Below are 17,867 nucleotides of genomic sequence, written 5' to 3'. Positions count from 1 at the left end.
TTTTTATCCACCAAATATGAGTTGGACCTACGAGGTGTCAGAAGCGCATTGGTCGTACACTCTAAACTTTTGAAAGTGGGGACATGGGATCAAATTGGTTGGATTCTATTTTTAGTGGGGTCAGACATCGAAATTTCGTGGGTCAATTGGGGCAATTACGAAAATCATGTAAAATGATAATTGAAGGAAAAATCATTTGAGCAGGGTCAATTGGATCCCTTTCATAATTCAAAAAGAACCGCCGCCGGGTTTTTCATATCCTGCGTTCTCTCTTTGATTCCACGTTCCAAGTTGCCCGTGCAGTGATATTCCTTGTATTTATTGTCCAGTCTAATAAAAATATTAAGGCTCCCACTATTTTCGCAAAGAAAGGAACCAATCTCAATACATACATAACGAAATTACATGAAATAATTTGCCCAAAACCTTACTTGAATCACTTATCGTAAACGAATATATCATACGAGAGACATATCATGACTTTCACAGATTAAATGTTACCATTGCAACCCTTGAGAGATTGGTCGTCATGGAATACGCCTTCACAAATAGAAGCGTTCCTTTGTAGTTGGGAGAGTCAGAGAGAGAACGTCGTTCGTTTCTCTTTTTGTTTTCTGTGTTGAGTAACCAAGCGAGAAATGACGTCTTTGACAAACTTGATAATATCACGTAGACTGGTAATAGCCTTTTGCGGTTATCTCACTTTTTAAATAATAACTGCCCTTTGAAAGTTTATTCACAAAAGGGGCAAAGGCCGTGATAGCCTACACGGGCAGACCACGGTCCTTCCCATGAATCCCAAGATGCGGAAAATAAATGATTTTAAAATCATTTTCCTAAGTTGATCCATTGTATCGGCTATGAAAATGAATGAATGAAGGAGCTTAGACATGAATTATTATTGATACTGATTGTTTTTTTTTTCCATTTTATTAACTATTTCAAGCGATATTAACGATCGAGTTATTGAAAAAAAATTATGGAGTCGTTTATTTTACGAGAAGCAAACGGAGCCTAATGATCTCAAGTGATACCTTAAGTTTGCCGGATTAAAAGCGCTACGACTTAATCTCATATGCACCTTCAATCATCGTTCATGTGAGATCTAATAACATCTCCTAGATTTCCGCGTATACGGTGGCATTACCTCTGTGAGTGCCATGTAGCGACGCATGTGACATAGTTTTGGCACTTGGTCCGTATTTGACCATTAAGCGTTAGCTTACTGATTTGTTATCTCCAAACTATTATCTCTTACTTGAACTTAAATTTCAAAGTATCAATGAAAGAAAGAATTTTCTAATATACTCTTAAAAAAATTATAGCTTATTTTGTTAACTTCATAATCTTATTTATTTATATTTTATAGTTGCTCTGCATAAATTAAGAGATTCTACCATTTATTACAATGATATGTTTTATAGCTGGACATCCGATGGACAAGACCCCACTTCAAGGGGTAGCTTATTTTGCTTCAGTCCCAGACTTCTTGGGTTGTAATTGCTATCTTATTAAGTTCCAAAATAGGATTCCTTACTAGCATTACTCCTATCTACGATTATATAAAAATAATCAAGTTATTAATGACCGCACGAGATCAAGGAATAACACATCGCATGTGAAATTATAGATGAATGTACAAGGGAGTGTGGTAGATTATAGAAGAAACAAGAACGAAGAAATGAAAAAAAAAAAAAGGAGAAATAAAAAAATAAAAAAGGAAAGTAAAAGAGCTGCAATTTCTTCCTTTCAATGATTAGGGATTAAGCAGAATATATAATCTTGTTACTTTAACATTATAAGGATAAAAGAATAATAACTTGCAATATAGCTTTATCATTACAAATCACAACTTCACTTGCTGATAATTGATTCTACATGTGAAAAATCCGAAAAATAGAGTGTTAAGCTATTGAAGGAGATGAATAGAAGATGAAATTTGCTCAATTCTCTGATTGAAGCAAACGGACTTCCTTGTACTATCAACGTATGCAGCTGCAGCTCCATTTCCTTTTTTTTTTTTTTTTTATCTTTCAAATGCACAATTTTGGCAAGTAATACAAAACCCTAGTTGGCTAATCGATAATGTTGTTTCTGTAATCACTTTCTCTCCATAAATAACACACTGTTCATTACGAAGTTTTAATTTCCAGAGTTCTGTCAAGGTAATCTGACGATGATTGGTAAGGAATGCAGTGTTCGGATAAACTAAGGTAAATTGGTTTCTTACTAGATCATAAGAGTAGAACCGGCCGAAAAGAAAACAAGAACATGGTCTTGAACTAAATCACCATAGATGGAAACAAACATCCTTTAATGGACAAACTGATCGTTCCGGTTCGAGGCCTATTCCAAGGTCGATTGGTTCTGTTCCCGGTTCGAAAAAATTGGCAATTCGATCCTATAGGGTAGATCTCAGATTTTTCTTATCAGGAACCTACCCTAAAACCGATCGCTCTTAGTTAGTGTAATTTATGTTTTAAAATGATGCTTAAGGAATAACGCGACTCTAATATTTCCTGCGTACATGTTTCTTACATGTTTTCGTCTCCAAGAAGCATTAAAGTGGCAGTTGATCCATTAGAAAACGTGTCTTTTTTAGTTGAAGGTGACCACGGAATCAGTACTCGTCAGATCATCTGCCACTCAACTTAATGAACATTTGTTGAAACAACTCGTTGTTTCTTATTTTCACATTAATTCAGGATACAACTCATTGTGTGCTAAAATAAATGTTTTAATGTTCCCACAATTACTATTCATTTAAGAGATTGAATACTAGGGTTTTCACGAAACTATAAATGCAATATTGAGATCGAAACCAATTGTGCATTGGCTTTAATGCTGTAGAGATAGCAAAAGAAAATTGCCAGTAAGCATGGTCGATTTGCTTCTTTGGACGTTCGTGGACAATGTGTACATGATTTTATAGGAAAATATAAGATTTAAGAACGCATGGCGTTTTAGACACGAAATTAGTTGTAGAGATCGACTGTCGCATACACAATTAGCGAGATTAGTCGGATATTCAAAGGATACCGAACACCTAATTTTTAGTTATATTTTGTAAAAAAATATGAAATCTCTCCAGGGCTCAATCAAAATTTCTTGGAGATTTTTTTATATTATTTTTGGTCTAAAAATTTCTTGGAGATTTGAATACACAATAAACTAGAGAGCACTATATTTAGTGTGATTAATTATGATTAATTAAGTGTAAACTGCCGATTTAAACATAAAGTTTTCACATGCGACTTCATCCATCATTGGGTTGGTATTTCCCTGCTTTCTCTAGATGCTCCATGTGAAACTTAATTTTTCCTAATTTCCCACTTCTTTGTACTATTCCTTCCCCATTATTCTCCCTTTTCGAAAAAAGCTAGACGATCTTTCCGTTATCGCGAATGAAGTCTTTTCCTTAGGAGAAAATTACAGCAATCATCCTAAATGTTTGGTGATCAAACCTTAAACATTTTGAATACCATATAATATCATCGTCCCGTCAACTCTTTCTCCAATTTTTCCAAATGTGACTAGTCAAAAAACAAGCATGGCGTTTTTAATTTCTTTTGGGTGACAAAGTCCCCGGTCTTCTCCAACCCTAGCTTACAAGCCCTCGTGTGGTGATGCATCTCCACTTACCACCACCACTTGAGGGCTTGTTGCCCTCGCCTATGGCTAGGCGAAGGTCGTCGGTCCTAACCAGTGATGTGGGGCCCACTACATTGCTTCCGCCGTGACTCTTAGGTGAATATTTCTTTTTTCTTTAATGTTTTAATTTTGGTATCTTCTATTTTCATTTAACTTTTTTTTTGCCTTTGTGACGTGGCCAGAAACCAGAAGAAACCCTAGCAACTTTAGTGGGCAACAGGCAATGGGCGCTAGCGCGACACGCGCACTATAATTTCGGTGGCCACAAACCTGAAGAAACCTTTGTGTTCCCTTTAAGGTTAACCGACACCCACCTTCTCTTGAGGAAGGTGTACCGCACGGTCCAATCACGAGCCGTTTACATGCAGAGGCATCTTTGGGCCAACAAACCAAGGATTGACACGTGTCACGTTTCAAAAGGGCCCGCTCTACAACGGTCCACAACTAGCGTGTGCATGATGTTCGTGTGCTTTTGGACCGCGCAATCCTTGTTTTTTTTTTTTTAATTTTAACTCGAGGTATGTTTTTATCTGTATGGACTTAAATACACATATATACTATGGCTAGATGTGCATAAAAAGGCTATACAGCTACGTGTCGAAGATTAATTCTGAGTCATTGTTGTTAAGGAAACGTGAGATCTAGTTAAAAATTGCACGATAAAAAAGTGATTTAATGTATTTATTGCATCGGCTATTTTGTTAGGTTGGATCATTCCATAAAATGAGTGGATAATATCATTCGAGTTGTCACGGGTTAATCACAATATGGTTCTCTTCAAGGTGAACAAAACAAATGTAGATATCCTTCCACAAATATGCAGGAACTTAAGTTAGCTAGTGGCGATAGAAAAAAAAAAACGGTAGTACTCCAACTCAAGTGGCGTGATATAAAAATTCATATGAATTTTGTAATTTAAAGAGCATTTATTTCCTAAAGTATTTTAACGATGCCCAAGGGGACACCGACTCCCACCTCCCTGAATTTGCCATTGGATCTCTTCCGATATGCTTGTATCTCGAGGTACTTAATTGGTCTACCAAATACTTTCTTTAGATTAAGGTGGAGTGATTGAAACATCTATTGCGATGACTTGGTTGTAAAAAGGTCACACTGCCTTTTAGGAATCACAAGTTCAAGCTATATCGTGAGCGAACCTCTAGCCGCCTTTGCGCCTTGAGCATTCGCTAGTAAATATAGAGAGACTTCTTGATCTCTAGTACATCGGCGGGGCTACGACTTTGGGGTTGAACATCTATGGGTGGATTCAGTAATTACGGCTTAAACTAAACTTTTGGTACCGGGTGTGACAACCTTACGATAACGCATAAAGATGGTAGCTGTGTCGACTGCCCTTCCCCACCCTTTCATCCCTAAAAGAAGTCGTGTGAGCTGGAGATGTTTTTCAAGAACAAATTTTACTTTTTAAGAAGTTGTACTAGCTCTAGACTGCTTGGAGTTCAAAGTTGGAAGAAATCAAATTTAAAACTTTTTGTTAAAGAGTAAAAAGTGCCGGGTGGAGCGACCAGTGCTAAAGACCTCCTATATGCGTAATCATAAGAGTCTCAAACCCACTGCAAAATGTTTGATTAGTCATAGTTATTCTTCACCACCCACGATCTGAAGGCTTGAGGTCGGCGACTCGGTCACCGTAGCTTCACCAAGATGCTTGCAAATGTGAAGTGCTTCTACACAAGATATGTCGTAGCTAGACAATGGAACATGAGCCGTTTCAGAACTTTGCCCGCGACGTGAATCAAACTCGTGACCCCGTAGATGATAGACGACCCGTCGCCGGTATCCATAACTAGGACATATCATAGCACCTCAATCAGTAAACAAAAGGCGCATTCTTTAATGTGTGCGACAATCTATGTCTTGGATAGCCATTCTTACAACTCTAAATGTTCAATAACTGTAACACTACACTCGACCGCTGAACAAAAAAAAAAAAAAAAAGGGTTTCCTCTACGGTACATGGGAAGCAAATCTCCTATCCCCTCAATGAGTGTGTCAATCTGTGTCCACGAATACATGAGATGTCTCTAGACTTATCTTCTTAAAAGTACATGTGTTACAATCATAGAAGTTATTATTTTACTTGTGTGACACAGATTGATATGCCATAATAAATACAAGACCACCCCAGGCATAAGGACAACTAAAATGCAAATCCTAGGCACCACATAAATTCCAAATTTGAGGAAAATTTATCTAGGATCTTTTAGGGACAAAATTGGACTACCTAGGGGTCTACGTGGGACAGGCTTGGATTTAGCAAAGAAAACAAGTGTGTATATATAGCTTTAAATTGGACAAAAGTCGTTCTACTTTACATGGTTTTACTCTTGAACCGTGAAACATTCTAAGCGATGATATCTTTATATACATACAAGAGAATACATTGTCATACATGTATGTGTTTGGAGGAACTAAAAATCTAAAAAAAAAAATCGTTTCACATATGCTAAAAAAAAATACGGGGCTATGCCGTTGAGATAAGAATGCTCGGCGGCTAACAGTGATGACCCGAAGTAGAGAAAAGAGAACGGGATAAATAATTAGGATTTTTTTTCTTTTTTGGTTTCGGTTTTTTTGTTTTTTTTTTTGTATAACTCTTATCAGGTAAGTTTGAGCAATTGTAGTCATTTGAAAAGTACCTCCAAATAGAAAAGACGGCAAAAAATGCATGCCCTTGTACTACATGTTGCTTCTATTTCGTTGTTATTTCGCCCCCGCTAACACTTTGCTTTTGTCAAGTCAAGTTACCTCAAATTTTAATACAACGACAGCCTCATTTCAAGGAAAATACAACAAAAAGCAGTAAGAGCTCTCTCTCTCTCTCTCTCTCTCACCCTCAACAATCGAAAACCTCTCTCACAGCTTTGCAAGCTAGGGTTTCTCCCACCTTGCGCACTCGAATTCTGCAGCACCCAGCGTCAGATCTCTCTCCGGAGCTGTTCGTTTCAATCGTCGCCTGCAGGCTGCAGGTTCTCTCCATCATTTGATGCCGTCTTATCGGCAAGCCGTGAAGAGTCTATGTGAACTGGACGCGACATCGACCCATTTGGTACCCGGACAGATTTAAGGTCTCTCTGATTTGAAACGTTTGCTTCTGTTTCGTACTCGTTCTCCGATGGGTTTGTATTTTCTTGGCAGACCCACGTTCAATTAGCTTGAGAGGTTGCTTAATTTCAGGCGTATAGTGAATAGCTCGCTGTTAGCTGGGCACATATATGAGCTTTACTTTGAATTTCTGAATCTGGGAATTGCTTCATCGCTTGTCTAACTTCTCTCTTTTCCGTTATTTTATGTGCGGTTTTGCTGTTTGAGTGATTCTTGTGAGGTTAGCTTTTTTTCCATGTTGCCGGGGGGGTTAGTCAGTAAACCCTAAGTCGAATCTCATCTGTTGATTTATACTTTTGATTTTCGGATGCGTTTCGATATTTTTGTAGATGTTTGAGCTGGATTTTCTGGTTGCAGTCACGGATCTTGAGTTTCTATTCATTGTCGATGACTTTCCTATTTGTGGGGTTGGGCTTTTCATTCCAAAGCAAAACCCTAATCTTTATTTGTCTTATGGGTGTTTTGCTCATCTGTTTGCAACATAAATAAGTGCTGATCTTGCATACTTTAGTGAGTTTTGTGGCTATGAGAGCACTGCTGTACCTGTCTAAATCTAATCTTTAAGGGGCCGACTAGGGTTTTGAGTTTTGTTAACCTTTAAGGAGCTATCGTGACATTCTATCGTGCGTAAGTTTATATCATGTGTGTAGGCGTCGAGAGTTCTTTCGTCCCCTTTCTCCTTGTATTTTAATCTTGACGATTGCCTTCACCTATTTCCGTGTTGTCCACTGTATATAAGGCCTTGGAATTATACAATGGGGAGGTTGTGTGATATATAGTCCGTACTGTGTACATGCTTTCCAGTTATGTAATATAAGTTCATTTTGTTTCTAGATCGTTTTCTGAATTTATATGATGATGTTTTTTAGTTTTCTAAGAAAGCTCATATCTGCATGCTTAGGCGCGAATTTATTTAAGATGGAGAAAAGTTTAGATGCCTCTCAACCGAGGAGATCGTTTATCCCGATTGAGTCTATATGTATAGATCTTTCCAGTGCCATCGATAGAGATTATATTGGAAAGTGCAAGTGCTTCTCTATACGGTAAGATTTACATTCTTATAAGACTTGCTCGTAACTTACGTTGATGCTATAGCTAATTGGATAATTCTCTTCTTTCCTCTCGGATCACATGATGTCGTATTCTTCTCATATTGAGCTTGTGGATGCATTCAGCAGCTAAGTGATTAAGATTTCATGTGTTAACGATTCATTCATTCTTCACTAAACCATCAGCATGTGTTGGCTAGTTGCTGTTTTCACTGTCTTTTATGCTAACTTAGTTGCTTCTCCTTGCTCTTGAGGAATAATGCGGACCTACTCATCTTTCCTATGCTATAGCCTATAGAAGCACTGTATTGTCTGCCCATTGCATAGATCCCACTGAAGTTTCACCTAGCAGAGTCATAATAATTGTTGAAAGGTCAATTCTGTTGGATGTGGAAAAACAGTAAACATATATACACAAGTATATATATCTGATAAATGCTCTTTTTCTTCTCTCTACCATAACTATTTTTTTGTTTGTCCAGTGAATATGTAGCTGAAATGAGAAAAAAGGACGAGAAGATTTGCTGGCCATTTACATCAGGTGGTAACATTAATGCCATAAAGGAGCAAGCTTGCAAGCTTCCTCCACTACCTCTTCAAAATTATCAATTGCGGCGATGCCTGAATTGTCTCAAACGGATCAACGTTAAAGCTGGTAGAAAGGAAACTGGCACTGTTCTTAAGTGCTGCAGTAAAAGATGCCTCTTTGATGGCCCTTGTTCCCAGATGTGGAGCATCTGTGAACCATCAAAGACTGCATTGGATTTTCAGGAAACCTTGAAGCTCGAAGTTACCGAGAAAAGAGAAGCTATTCCTGATACTTCTGCTTTCCTGACTAAGGGTGACTGTTGTACTTCGTTAGTAGCTGACAAAAGTGGCAAAACAGACGATGAAAGTGGGGCTTTCAGAGAAGGTATGCTTATGTAACTGTTGTGTCTAGATCCTCATAATTCATTCCAAAAGATGGACTAAGATTTTATACTACTAGGAAATGAAGAAGATGGTTTTGAAGAAAACAGAAGTCTTGAATCTGTAGAATTTACCAGACTAAGAGCTGTCGCACCAGAAGTTGATCAATGTCAGGGCCAGGAAATTGTAAAAAATGACCAAGGTAAATAACCAAACTGATGATAGTCTTAATTTGCAGGACAAAATCAATTTCGGTGTTGTTAAAAGTTGAACCTTTTATTGACATAGTGACTCTTTTGGTATCTGAAATAGTTTGCAACCATACAACATGCAAAGGCTCTCCTGATTCATGTCAGCAAGGCGGAAGTCAAGAAGCTCAAAATACTTCGGAGAACCTTCAACAAGGAAAACAAGCTTCTGGCGATGGTCAGGAGGGCATTGTGACTGAGGACCCTGAAGAGACATTAAGAATGGTTAGTGTGGCTGTTCAGATGCCTCATTATCTCACAGATTGTGAAAGCGGAAATCCCTCCCTGGGAATGGATGGGTGTGACGACTCATCATCTGAAAGTGCAGATATAGGGGTCGGAGATAGCTCTCACAATCATAATCGGGATAAAAGTCATTCTCTATGTCGTCGAAGAACCAGAAAGACACGTCTGATCACTGAATTACTGAAGGAAAGCAAAAGTACAACCACTGATCATGTTGGAACAGATTATCCTCCTAGGAATGCACTATCTGAACCTTCAGATAAGACAAACACTGTTGTGCAACGTCAGGCAGTTTTCGCAGAACTTGTGAAATGTAGGTTTCGGGGTCAAAAGAGGAAAAAGAAGTTGATTTCAGATGAAGGAAACACCAAAAAGCTAATGACCACAAGTAGGGAAAACAATGATTCACTGAATTGCAGTGGAGGTGTCGAAGATGCAAATGTGCTTTTGCATCCTGAATCAAAACACAGAGCAAATGCTAAGATGGCTCCCAGGATTGCTATCAAGAATCAGACTAAGAACAACTATGGAAGTCTGAACTTTCCTGAGAAGAAAATGAAGAGAAACCTAGTTATTGAAGATTTGTCCCCAGCGCCCTCCATAGAAAATGTATCAAAATGTGTTCAGGACAAAATCGAAGCAGGCCCGGCCTGTTCTGCTCGCGACTTATGTCTCAAATTGGGTCGTCATACTCTGAGCACCACTAGGTTGGACTCCATTCCTTCTTCTGACCAACTGGTGAAAACAAATTATATTCCCCAAGCGACCTCCAGAGATACAAGTTCAAGCATGTGTAAGAAGAATAATGAAGCAAACTACGAAAAACTCTCTCTGATTGGTTCGAGTAGTAGCTCAAAAAGACAAGATCTAATGACTAGGACAGATGCCGGAACAACTTGCCTTTGTCCTCTTGCTGTACACTTACGACCAGCTGAAGATGCTTCTGCAGAGGATGGGTTAGCTCTATCTCTCACTAGCCGTTCGGCTGTGCCTGATGTCAAGAGGAGTCATCCTCCTAACCCTGTGTTCGGCCAAGCTTCTTCATTTTCTAAGAAGGAGGCGACTCCTAAAGATGGCCACATTGCGAGGAAAAATCTAAATTCCAGATATGTGGAGTCAAATGTTACTTCTACTTGTGAAGTAGATGTTGCAAAGGGAATACTTACTGATCATAACAGCAAAAAAGCTACCAACAGGATGCCTCTTCTTAGGGACAAGCAAAAGAACAATTTAAATCTTGAGTGCAGCACCTGTAGCCAAATCCCCCGAATGGTACGGGCATTACTCTACTGCAATAAATACAGTTTTCTTTGAGTTCTTGTTCACTTACAGTTGAAGGAATTGATGCCTTAAGTGAGGAGGGAGGAAATTAGTAGTAGTTGCTGACAGTTTTTCTCCATATTTGAGAAATTATCTCATACATTGTTTAGTATAATTTTCTTCAACTGATCCATAGGGTCCTTCAATCTATTCTATAGCAGAGACTGAAAAATTACCGTGCAACTTACATTCTCTAACTGGGGCGACTTGTATCAACCACCTCATGGCCAATATTGATAATTATAAGAGTGGTGTTCAGCTTCAATTTTTTTTTTTCCCTTTTTGCTCTTGCTAGAGCTCATACAAGGAAGATTTCCCTTTTCCCATATATCGAGTCATGCAGTACAAGTAGTGTATGGCTTCTATGTCAAAAGGTGATGGACTTTGTTCACCTTGAATTGTCCTCTTGCTTTCCTGTTCTTCCCCAAGGTTGAGATTGGCATAATGCAAGTTCTTTCTGCAGTATTCTCGTGAAAATGATTGTTCGTTCTTCATTCTCTGTCTGCAGGATATATCAGGTATGAGCAACAGCGGGAAGAACTTTTGTCCTCAGACACAGTGCACATGTACAAACCAACACTTTGATAGTGGAACTGAGAAATCATCTGAACAAGGAATTTTAGATGACATACCAATGGAAATTGTTGAGCTCATGGCAAAGAATCAGTACGAAAGGTTCCTTCCTGATTCTGAAAATGCTGAACAACCACTAGAAATCACCACTGGATCAGGTGGTTCTGAAAGTGTAAATATTACCAAAGGAGTTCGGAAGAGGGACTGGAGTTTATTGTTGAACCAAGGAAATCATAAACAGAAACCTCACCCAAAAAAGGCTAGAAATGACAGGCATACCATGGGCAAGGATTATATACCTGCCAAGCAGGCATCTGTTGATGGTCCTTCTCTGCCCAATGCTACGTGTTCCAACGTGAATCAAATGGAGAAAAATTGCCTACATACTGGGCTTGGTGGAATCCTCCAGTTCGCCAAGAAGCCATCAAGTGAGGTTGCATTGTCCTTATCCAGCTCCGGCGGTCATATTAGCAATCATTACTGCAAAAGAGACAAGCATATGGTGGGTGTCAGCCTCATGTCTGGTGGTGATGAATCTTCAGTCTCAGTCAATAGAGTTTGTGATTCTGTTCCTCAGCACAACGAAGGAGTGGCACATCTATCAACCGCAACACCAAATTGCATGCCCTTTTCATATGACACTAAGATGTCGGCTTTGCCTACTAGGTCACGTGAATTTCTTCATGGTTCCAGGACGCTGCCCCGTTTAGATGTTAAGGGGCATTGCAGCCCGAGGTATTTGAGAGCAAAAGGTATTGGCTTTGACAAGCATAGGAATAATTCTTCCAACATTAATGCAGGACAAACACAGCACACTAGACAGAGCAGGATGGACCTCCAAAATCTGTCAGAATCTACGGTGCTGTGTTCCAGTGAGACGATTCCGGCGATGCATTTGCTCAGCCTCATGGATGGGGGAGAACACACGATCAATTGGGATGGAAATCCTGAACCCCATCAACGACCCTCCTTTTCTCATAAGTATCGCTCTGAGGAGATTGCCGGGTTAGGCTTTCAGTCATACAAGCAGCCCTCTAAAAGGATGCATCCATCATCTGATTATTGGGCGAAAGGTATCCTTAGTGAGCATGTTTCTGCAGTTCCAACCATTGATGAGCCCACTCATTTATCTCAGCCTGATAGAAGTTTCATGGGGGCCACTAAGGTTGCAGCTCAGGAATCATTGAAGATGCGCAAAACAGGGAAGAAAAAGTGCTCTGAAGTAGCCACATCAAATGGAGCAGACAATTACAGATCACAGAAATGCATATTCCCTGGTGGTAATTTGGTCACAAATCATGGATTGAATCCAACCCTTGACGGGCTTAGGAACTTCTCAGATAATCCAGATGATGTGGCCTTCCCTGTGCACTTCGATTCAGAAAGTTCAGGGAAGGACAAATCAGAGAGGCAAGACAGAAATGGAACCCTTCGTCCTTCCCAGAAGGACTCTGAGGTTCAAGTATGTACAGTTAACAAAAATCCAGCTGATTTCACCGTGCCAGAAGCAGGAAATAGGTACATGATCGGACGGAGCGACCTAAAATTTAAAAAAAGATATCCCTTTCGGAATTCACCAGGTGAGATTAATTTTGACTGCAATCACCAGAGGAAGCAAAAGGTCGCTGGATCAAGTTGGTCCTGAGCTTTAGGTCCATGATCGTTCCTTCCGATACTGTTGAGGTATAATTATAATCTGTCCACTGGTTTCTCGATGCTGGATACCTACATGTCAAATTACTCTAAGGTGACATTGATTTTGCTGTTCACATTTTTTCGCAGGTGATGGTATCATAAATTCCTGTGCATTGACGCGGCAAAGTGAGAATCATTGTGATATTTTAATCTGACATGTCAACGGTGTAGGTGATCTGAAGTTGGGAGACCAGATTCGACAGTTAATTACATTAAAGTTTGCCCATTGTCCAAGCTCATTCAGAGGGTTCATTTATAGTGGAGAATCGTTTGGCGGAAGGACTTGTTACCTCCGTGTTGTGCAAAGAGATATAAGCACTAGTACGTACAGCCAAAAGAGAGAGAGAGAGAGAGAGAGAAGAAAGAAAGAAAGATAGTGACGACCCCAAATGGTGAGAAAACAAGTTGGTGTTTTGTATATAGATGGACAGTGTAGGTAGAGTGTGTGTTTCGTCTGGGGAGCAGACTGACAACATGGCATTGCTTCAACTGTAGATGAATGGCAAACAGTGATGCTACTTTATATATATTCTGGAATGAAAAGCTCTCTTGATATCAGCTTGGTGCTATTTTTACTCTCGCGATGACGTCAAACCGATGAATGAAAAACACCATTGGCATTCAGATCACAACTAGCGTGGGGGATTCATGTCAATCAGTGTATCGGCTTCAATTCAGCATGACTCCAGTTTCTGGAAGACTTTCCTTAAATTTTTTGTGGCTTTCATCCAATGATCAGTACTTCACAATCTCCTCGGGGCTGGGACTCTTCTTTTTCCCCTTTTGGGGCCTTTTTCCTTCTTCCATTGGATGAGTATAGACATCTTACAGTTGTTATTCCTATAGCTCCCCTTGCAGCGTCCATCATATGTGACAGAACAGAACATCAATGTACAACAAACATCCGTTTTTCTGTAATTTTTCTTTTGTTGTTACTATCAGTTACATTCAACTGATGCGTGAATTGCATTTTCTTTTAATTTGGACAAGTTTTGGAGATTTCGATGCCGTTACAAAACGAACAGAGACAGCTATGAAGAAGAAACAGCGTGTCAAGGCGAACCTCAGTAGTTCCAAGACAACAAACAAAGACACAGCACGAATAAGTTTTTCAGATTTATGTTGTTCGTCTCTTCTTCTAGCTTGTCCCATACTCGTATCACTTCCTCCCTTGGTAGCTTCCGTGAAATTTTCCATACATAGACAGGGATCTAAACAAGTGAAAGATTATCGCAATTGTCACTTCGTTGGCATGTGGAGCTCATAAGGTTGGACCTAGAATTGCATCTCACTCTATCAGTGGCCAAAAGTTTGGTCTGAACTTACTCAATTTTAGTTAGACCTTCTTCCACAAAAGTTGAGCCATGAGCGAACTTCAATTGGCGTTTAACACATCAACATGACAACCCTTTGCTCTCTCTCCCCAGTGAAGCAACATGCCGTTGCCTGCGGCAACTTTTGGCAATGACTGCCACCATCGAAAGACACCTAGGACACATCGATGATTGTCATTAAATCAAATAAGTGATCTAGTCTTTCTTATCCTTTAAAGTTTGTCTTCGGTTAACGGTAAATTAGATTGTATCTAGCAGCTAAGTTCTCTTAATAATACAATGGTTTGCTATGTTGTCCATGATTTTTGGGGGCCATGTAGAGATAATAGTAACCCTAACTAAACTACATACTTGTTTGACAAGCAATGCAATGGGGGGCATATAACAAGAACTTCTTGGAACCCTAGATCTTTTGTTTGTTCTCCAAAGAAAAACTATAAATTCAATCGGTATTCTTTAAAGGTCTATCTCTTCCGTCACATCCAAAGGTCGTCGTGCAGTCGGTCGCGCTTCACACGAAACATGAAAGTACGTTTCTTCGATTAAATTTAGTTGGCGTAGAAAGAGATGGCAAAGGGTGCCTCCACCCAAAGTTGAACAAAAACTTCACCATCCTCCGTGTGAAATCCCCATAACATCGATGACAATGCTCCTCATTACTAGGAAATTGTCACCCAACAGCAACACAAACATCAATGACAGATAAAAGGGACAGATAAAGAATAACATCTGCAGAACCTAATCAAAGTGCTTTATGAAAATGAGAATTTGATCTGTTCTTTTACATTTCTTGGCCGGGCTTTGATCATTGAGAACATAAAAAAAAAGAGTCTGATGCCCATCAATTGTCAGGTTTTTCCCGACAATAATTGATGATGTCTTCATTCGGTAGGACCTTTGAGTCAAAGCTTTAACCTGGCATTGGAATGAGATTATCAAGCATTACCTTGAGAAGTTCAAACAAGAATTTGATACACATGTTTGATATTGTCTTTGGCTCGACCGCCTCACGTGCGACAGACCACTGCAATGAACTCATAACATACGAATTCCTGGTGATTGCACCTCTTGGTGAACATCTCCACACGATGCAATGCATTAACATTCGATGCTCTCATATTGGCATGATTCCACCATCTCAATCCTTGTCATCTTTCTTTCTCAAGTTTCTTTCTCTCAATGAACATATAATCTCCACCTTACTTTATATAACTTCAATCATTAAAGAACTTAGGATACGTACGCAAAATATGTGATACATAGGTAGAAGGGTGATACAGGTTGTAATGTGAGAAGAAGGAAGGTTAGAAGAGAGAGAGAGAGAGAGGGAGGGCTATGTAAGTGTCGTGGTCTGGAGGTCGATTGACCTATGGGCTGTGACATAAGCTTCTCAAATTGGGTAGAACAGACCGTGTATTTTTTGTGAAGGCAAACATTATGAATGGTAGTATATAGTGATTATAGATGATAAATAGTAATTGATCTATCATGATTAGGCATTGAGTGAACAGTAAATTGTCAGCTTCTTATAAATATATGTTTAATTATAATAATTTTTGTGTGTGTATATATAAACACCATCACAAACAAGAACATTACTCACTCACATTGTATGCAAAATCATTAGTTCTCTCTTGTGAGTGGCAACAACAGTCTATATACATCATCAGAAAGCTGCGACCAACCTCATCCAACACCACCCTCATGGGACGTCGACCCCACTTCTCTGCCGCCTGCCACCGCAACTACCAACCCCCAGCCGGCGGACTGTCTCCCCCCGACACGCTGCAAACTCACAACGCCAACAACGATGACCACGAGAAAACCTCATCTTCACCACCACCATCACCAAAACCCACAATTCCTCCTCCTTCTCTCACTTCCCATGTCGACCCGGAGCCATCTGCGCCACCTCAACGACATAGAGTCCGTGCAAGTGGTGGTCTTCCCACCAGCGCCCCCGGTGGCAGCGGCAACCGTGCCGGACAACCAGATCGTGCCTTACGTGTCTCCCGAAAACAATAGCAACAGACAAGAAATGGGCCAAAACTGGCCTCGTTTTTGGCTAATACTGTGACTACCGGGCCATATGGAGTGCCGGGGAGCCCATATTAATAGGCACGCGGCCGCCACGGGGCTCGCCGTCATGTTTCCTCCGCAGAAAGCAAATCATCAGGTGCCGCTGCCATTGGCGAACGACGAATTGGTAGTGCATGACAACGATATGGCACCAGCAGCATCGGTGGCTCCGGTAGCCAGGTCGACTTGGCTGGGGCCAGAAGGGCCGCAGGTGATTCTGGTTCCGTTCGTGGGGGTTCCGTGGAGGAGTGGGCTCTTCGATTACTGTCAACATCCCACTAACACTAATGGTGAACTCTTTTTTCTTCATGCTGTGGACAATAATTTCACTTAGCAGAATGTATTGCAAAGTCAAAATGAATTCCGCACACCTATTTTGTTCACCAACATTTATTTTTGCAGCAACAATAACAACAGTAGCACCATGCGTGACGTTTGGACAGATTGCTGAGATATTGGACAATGGCAGCACCAGTAAGTTGTTCCCCTTTTCATGTACATCAAGAAAAATTATTGTTGAGGCGCTTCCGAACAGCTAACTTTTTTTGGAAAGAACGATTTGCTTAACCTGTTATCAGAACACACCAGTATCTTTACCATCAATGAATTTGAGGATGCTCACTTAACTTCATGCCCTACTATTCCTTTTTTTATCTCGGGATAGGTAGGGCCATATAAAAAATTTGGTGTTCTCATTTGCGGCCATCACTATGTGTTTGCAGCCTGCAATCCAAACTGAGGACGGGTTTTTGGAGTTAGCGCAAGGGTACATAGGTTGCTTGACGGGTTCGTTTCTGTACTTCTTCCTGTTCCTGGTGCTATGCCGTTGGAACTTGGGAGTCTCGTACAGAAGGAGGCTCCAGAGCTCATTTCAGACAGCGGAGAAGCCGCTCGGCGACCGACTCTCCCACATTTATTGCCCGCTTTGCTCACTTTGCCAGGAGTTCCGGGAGCTTAAGTACCGCGGCCTGGACCCTTTTCAAGGCGAGTATCAAAACTCATCATTCCCACCCCCCTATTTCTGGCGGGAAAGACGCAGGAAAGGAGAAGGAGTTCTCTGTCTATATGAACTAAGGGAAAAATAGTTCAAACGATTGCTAATTGTGATTGTGTGTGTTGGGGTGTTTGAGCAGGTGACCAAGGCGTGATCGCAGGGATACTATACGAGCAGAGGGAACAAGGAGCGGCAATCATCCCTCCCACGAGCCAAGCGATGATGAGATGATTTGAGAGAGAGAGAGAGAGAGAGAGGCTTGTGTTGGGCTTCTTCTTGACCTGTCTGTCTATGAATTTTCTTTTTTCCTCATCCTTTAATTACTTCGCCATTTGACAAAATAAAATGATAGGAGTATGTTTCGTTTGTTGCAACGCGTAAAATAAAGAGGTCTCCAATGTTTCGACTCTGCATAATCTTAATGATTATAGAATCAACATATATAGAGATGATGGATAAGATCTAACTATTCGGGTGATATTTGTGTCTATTTATGAAACGCATATATCCTAAATATGTTCTTTCATATGGACATGATTGGTGTGAGGTTATAAATAGTTGAATCTTCAGATCAATCAAGTTCGTTTCACGTGATCCGAGGGTTTTTCTATCATTTCCAAGTTATGTTCTTGATGAATCGAAA

General features: G+C 40.2%; 2 protein-coding genes across 4 annotated transcripts; both read left to right on the top strand.

The window, feature by feature from the left end:
* Positions 1-6,487: 6,487 nt before the first annotated feature.
* On the top strand, positions 6,488-13,338 carry LOC115754018. Of its 3 annotated transcripts, none has more exons than XM_048277028.1 (8): positions 6,488-6,740; positions 7,679-7,820; positions 8,309-8,721; positions 8,815-8,937; positions 9,048-10,501; positions 11,058-12,805; positions 12,905-13,116; positions 13,176-13,338. In XM_048277028.1, exons 2-6 carry the CDS (start codon positions 7,696-7,698, stop codon positions 12,765-12,767), a joined length of 3,825 nt encoding a protein of 1,274 aa, XP_048132985.1. In that variant the 5' UTR covers positions 6,488-6,740; positions 7,679-7,695; the 3' UTR covers positions 12,768-12,805; positions 12,905-13,116; positions 13,176-13,338. The 3 variants fall into 3 exon arrangements, with proteins under 3 accessions (XP_048132985.1, XP_048132984.1, XP_048132983.1); XM_048277027.1 differs by having other exon boundaries at positions 8,309-8,739; XM_048277026.1 differs by lacking the exon at positions 13,176-13,338 and having other exon boundaries at positions 8,309-8,739; positions 9,036-10,501; positions 12,905-13,119.
* A 2,508-nt stretch (positions 13,339-15,846) lies between these two features.
* On the top strand, positions 15,847-17,455 carry LOC115754014 (protein PLANT CADMIUM RESISTANCE 8-like). The gene is made up of 4 exons (XM_030692907.2): positions 15,847-16,520; positions 16,633-16,704; positions 17,005-17,214; positions 17,364-17,455. Exons 1-4 carry the CDS (start codon positions 16,241-16,243, stop codon positions 17,453-17,455), a joined length of 654 nt encoding a protein of 217 aa, XP_030548767.1. The 5' UTR covers positions 15,847-16,240.
* Positions 17,456-17,867: the final 412 nt, after the last annotated feature.

The sequence above is a fragment of the Rhodamnia argentea genome, chromosome 4, assembly GCF_020921035.1.
Source record: "Rhodamnia argentea isolate NSW1041297 chromosome 4, ASM2092103v1, whole genome shotgun sequence".
Taxonomy (NCBI): domain Eukaryota; kingdom Viridiplantae; phylum Streptophyta; class Magnoliopsida; order Myrtales; family Myrtaceae; genus Rhodamnia; species Rhodamnia argentea.
The sequence above is the reverse complement of the archived record's forward strand: the minus strand, read 5'-3'. Positions and strand labels throughout refer to the sequence as shown.

Coding starts and splice junctions, on each gene's coding strand:
- LOC115754018 (XM_048277026.1), top strand. CDS start 7,696: ATGGAGAAAAGTTTAGATGCCTCTCAACCGAGGAGATCGTTTATCCCG. Junction 7,821..8,308: donor TGCAAGTGCTTCTCTATACG/GTAAGATTTACA, acceptor TTGTTTGTCCAG/TGAATATGTAGCTGAAATGA. Junction 8,740..8,814: donor AAGTGGGGCTTTCAGAGAAG/GTATGCTTATGT, acceptor TTATACTACTAG/GAAATGAAGAAGATGGTTTT.
- LOC115754014 (XM_030692907.2), top strand. CDS start 16,241: ATGGAGTGCCGGGGAGCCCATATTAATAGGCACGCGGCCGCCACGGGG. Junction 16,521..16,632: donor ACATCCCACTAACACTAATG/GTGAACTCTTTT, acceptor TTATTTTTGCAG/CAACAATAACAACAGTAGCA. Junction 17,215..17,363: donor CGGCCTGGACCCTTTTCAAG/GCGAGTATCAAA, acceptor GTGTTTGAGCAG/GTGACCAAGGCGTGATCGCA.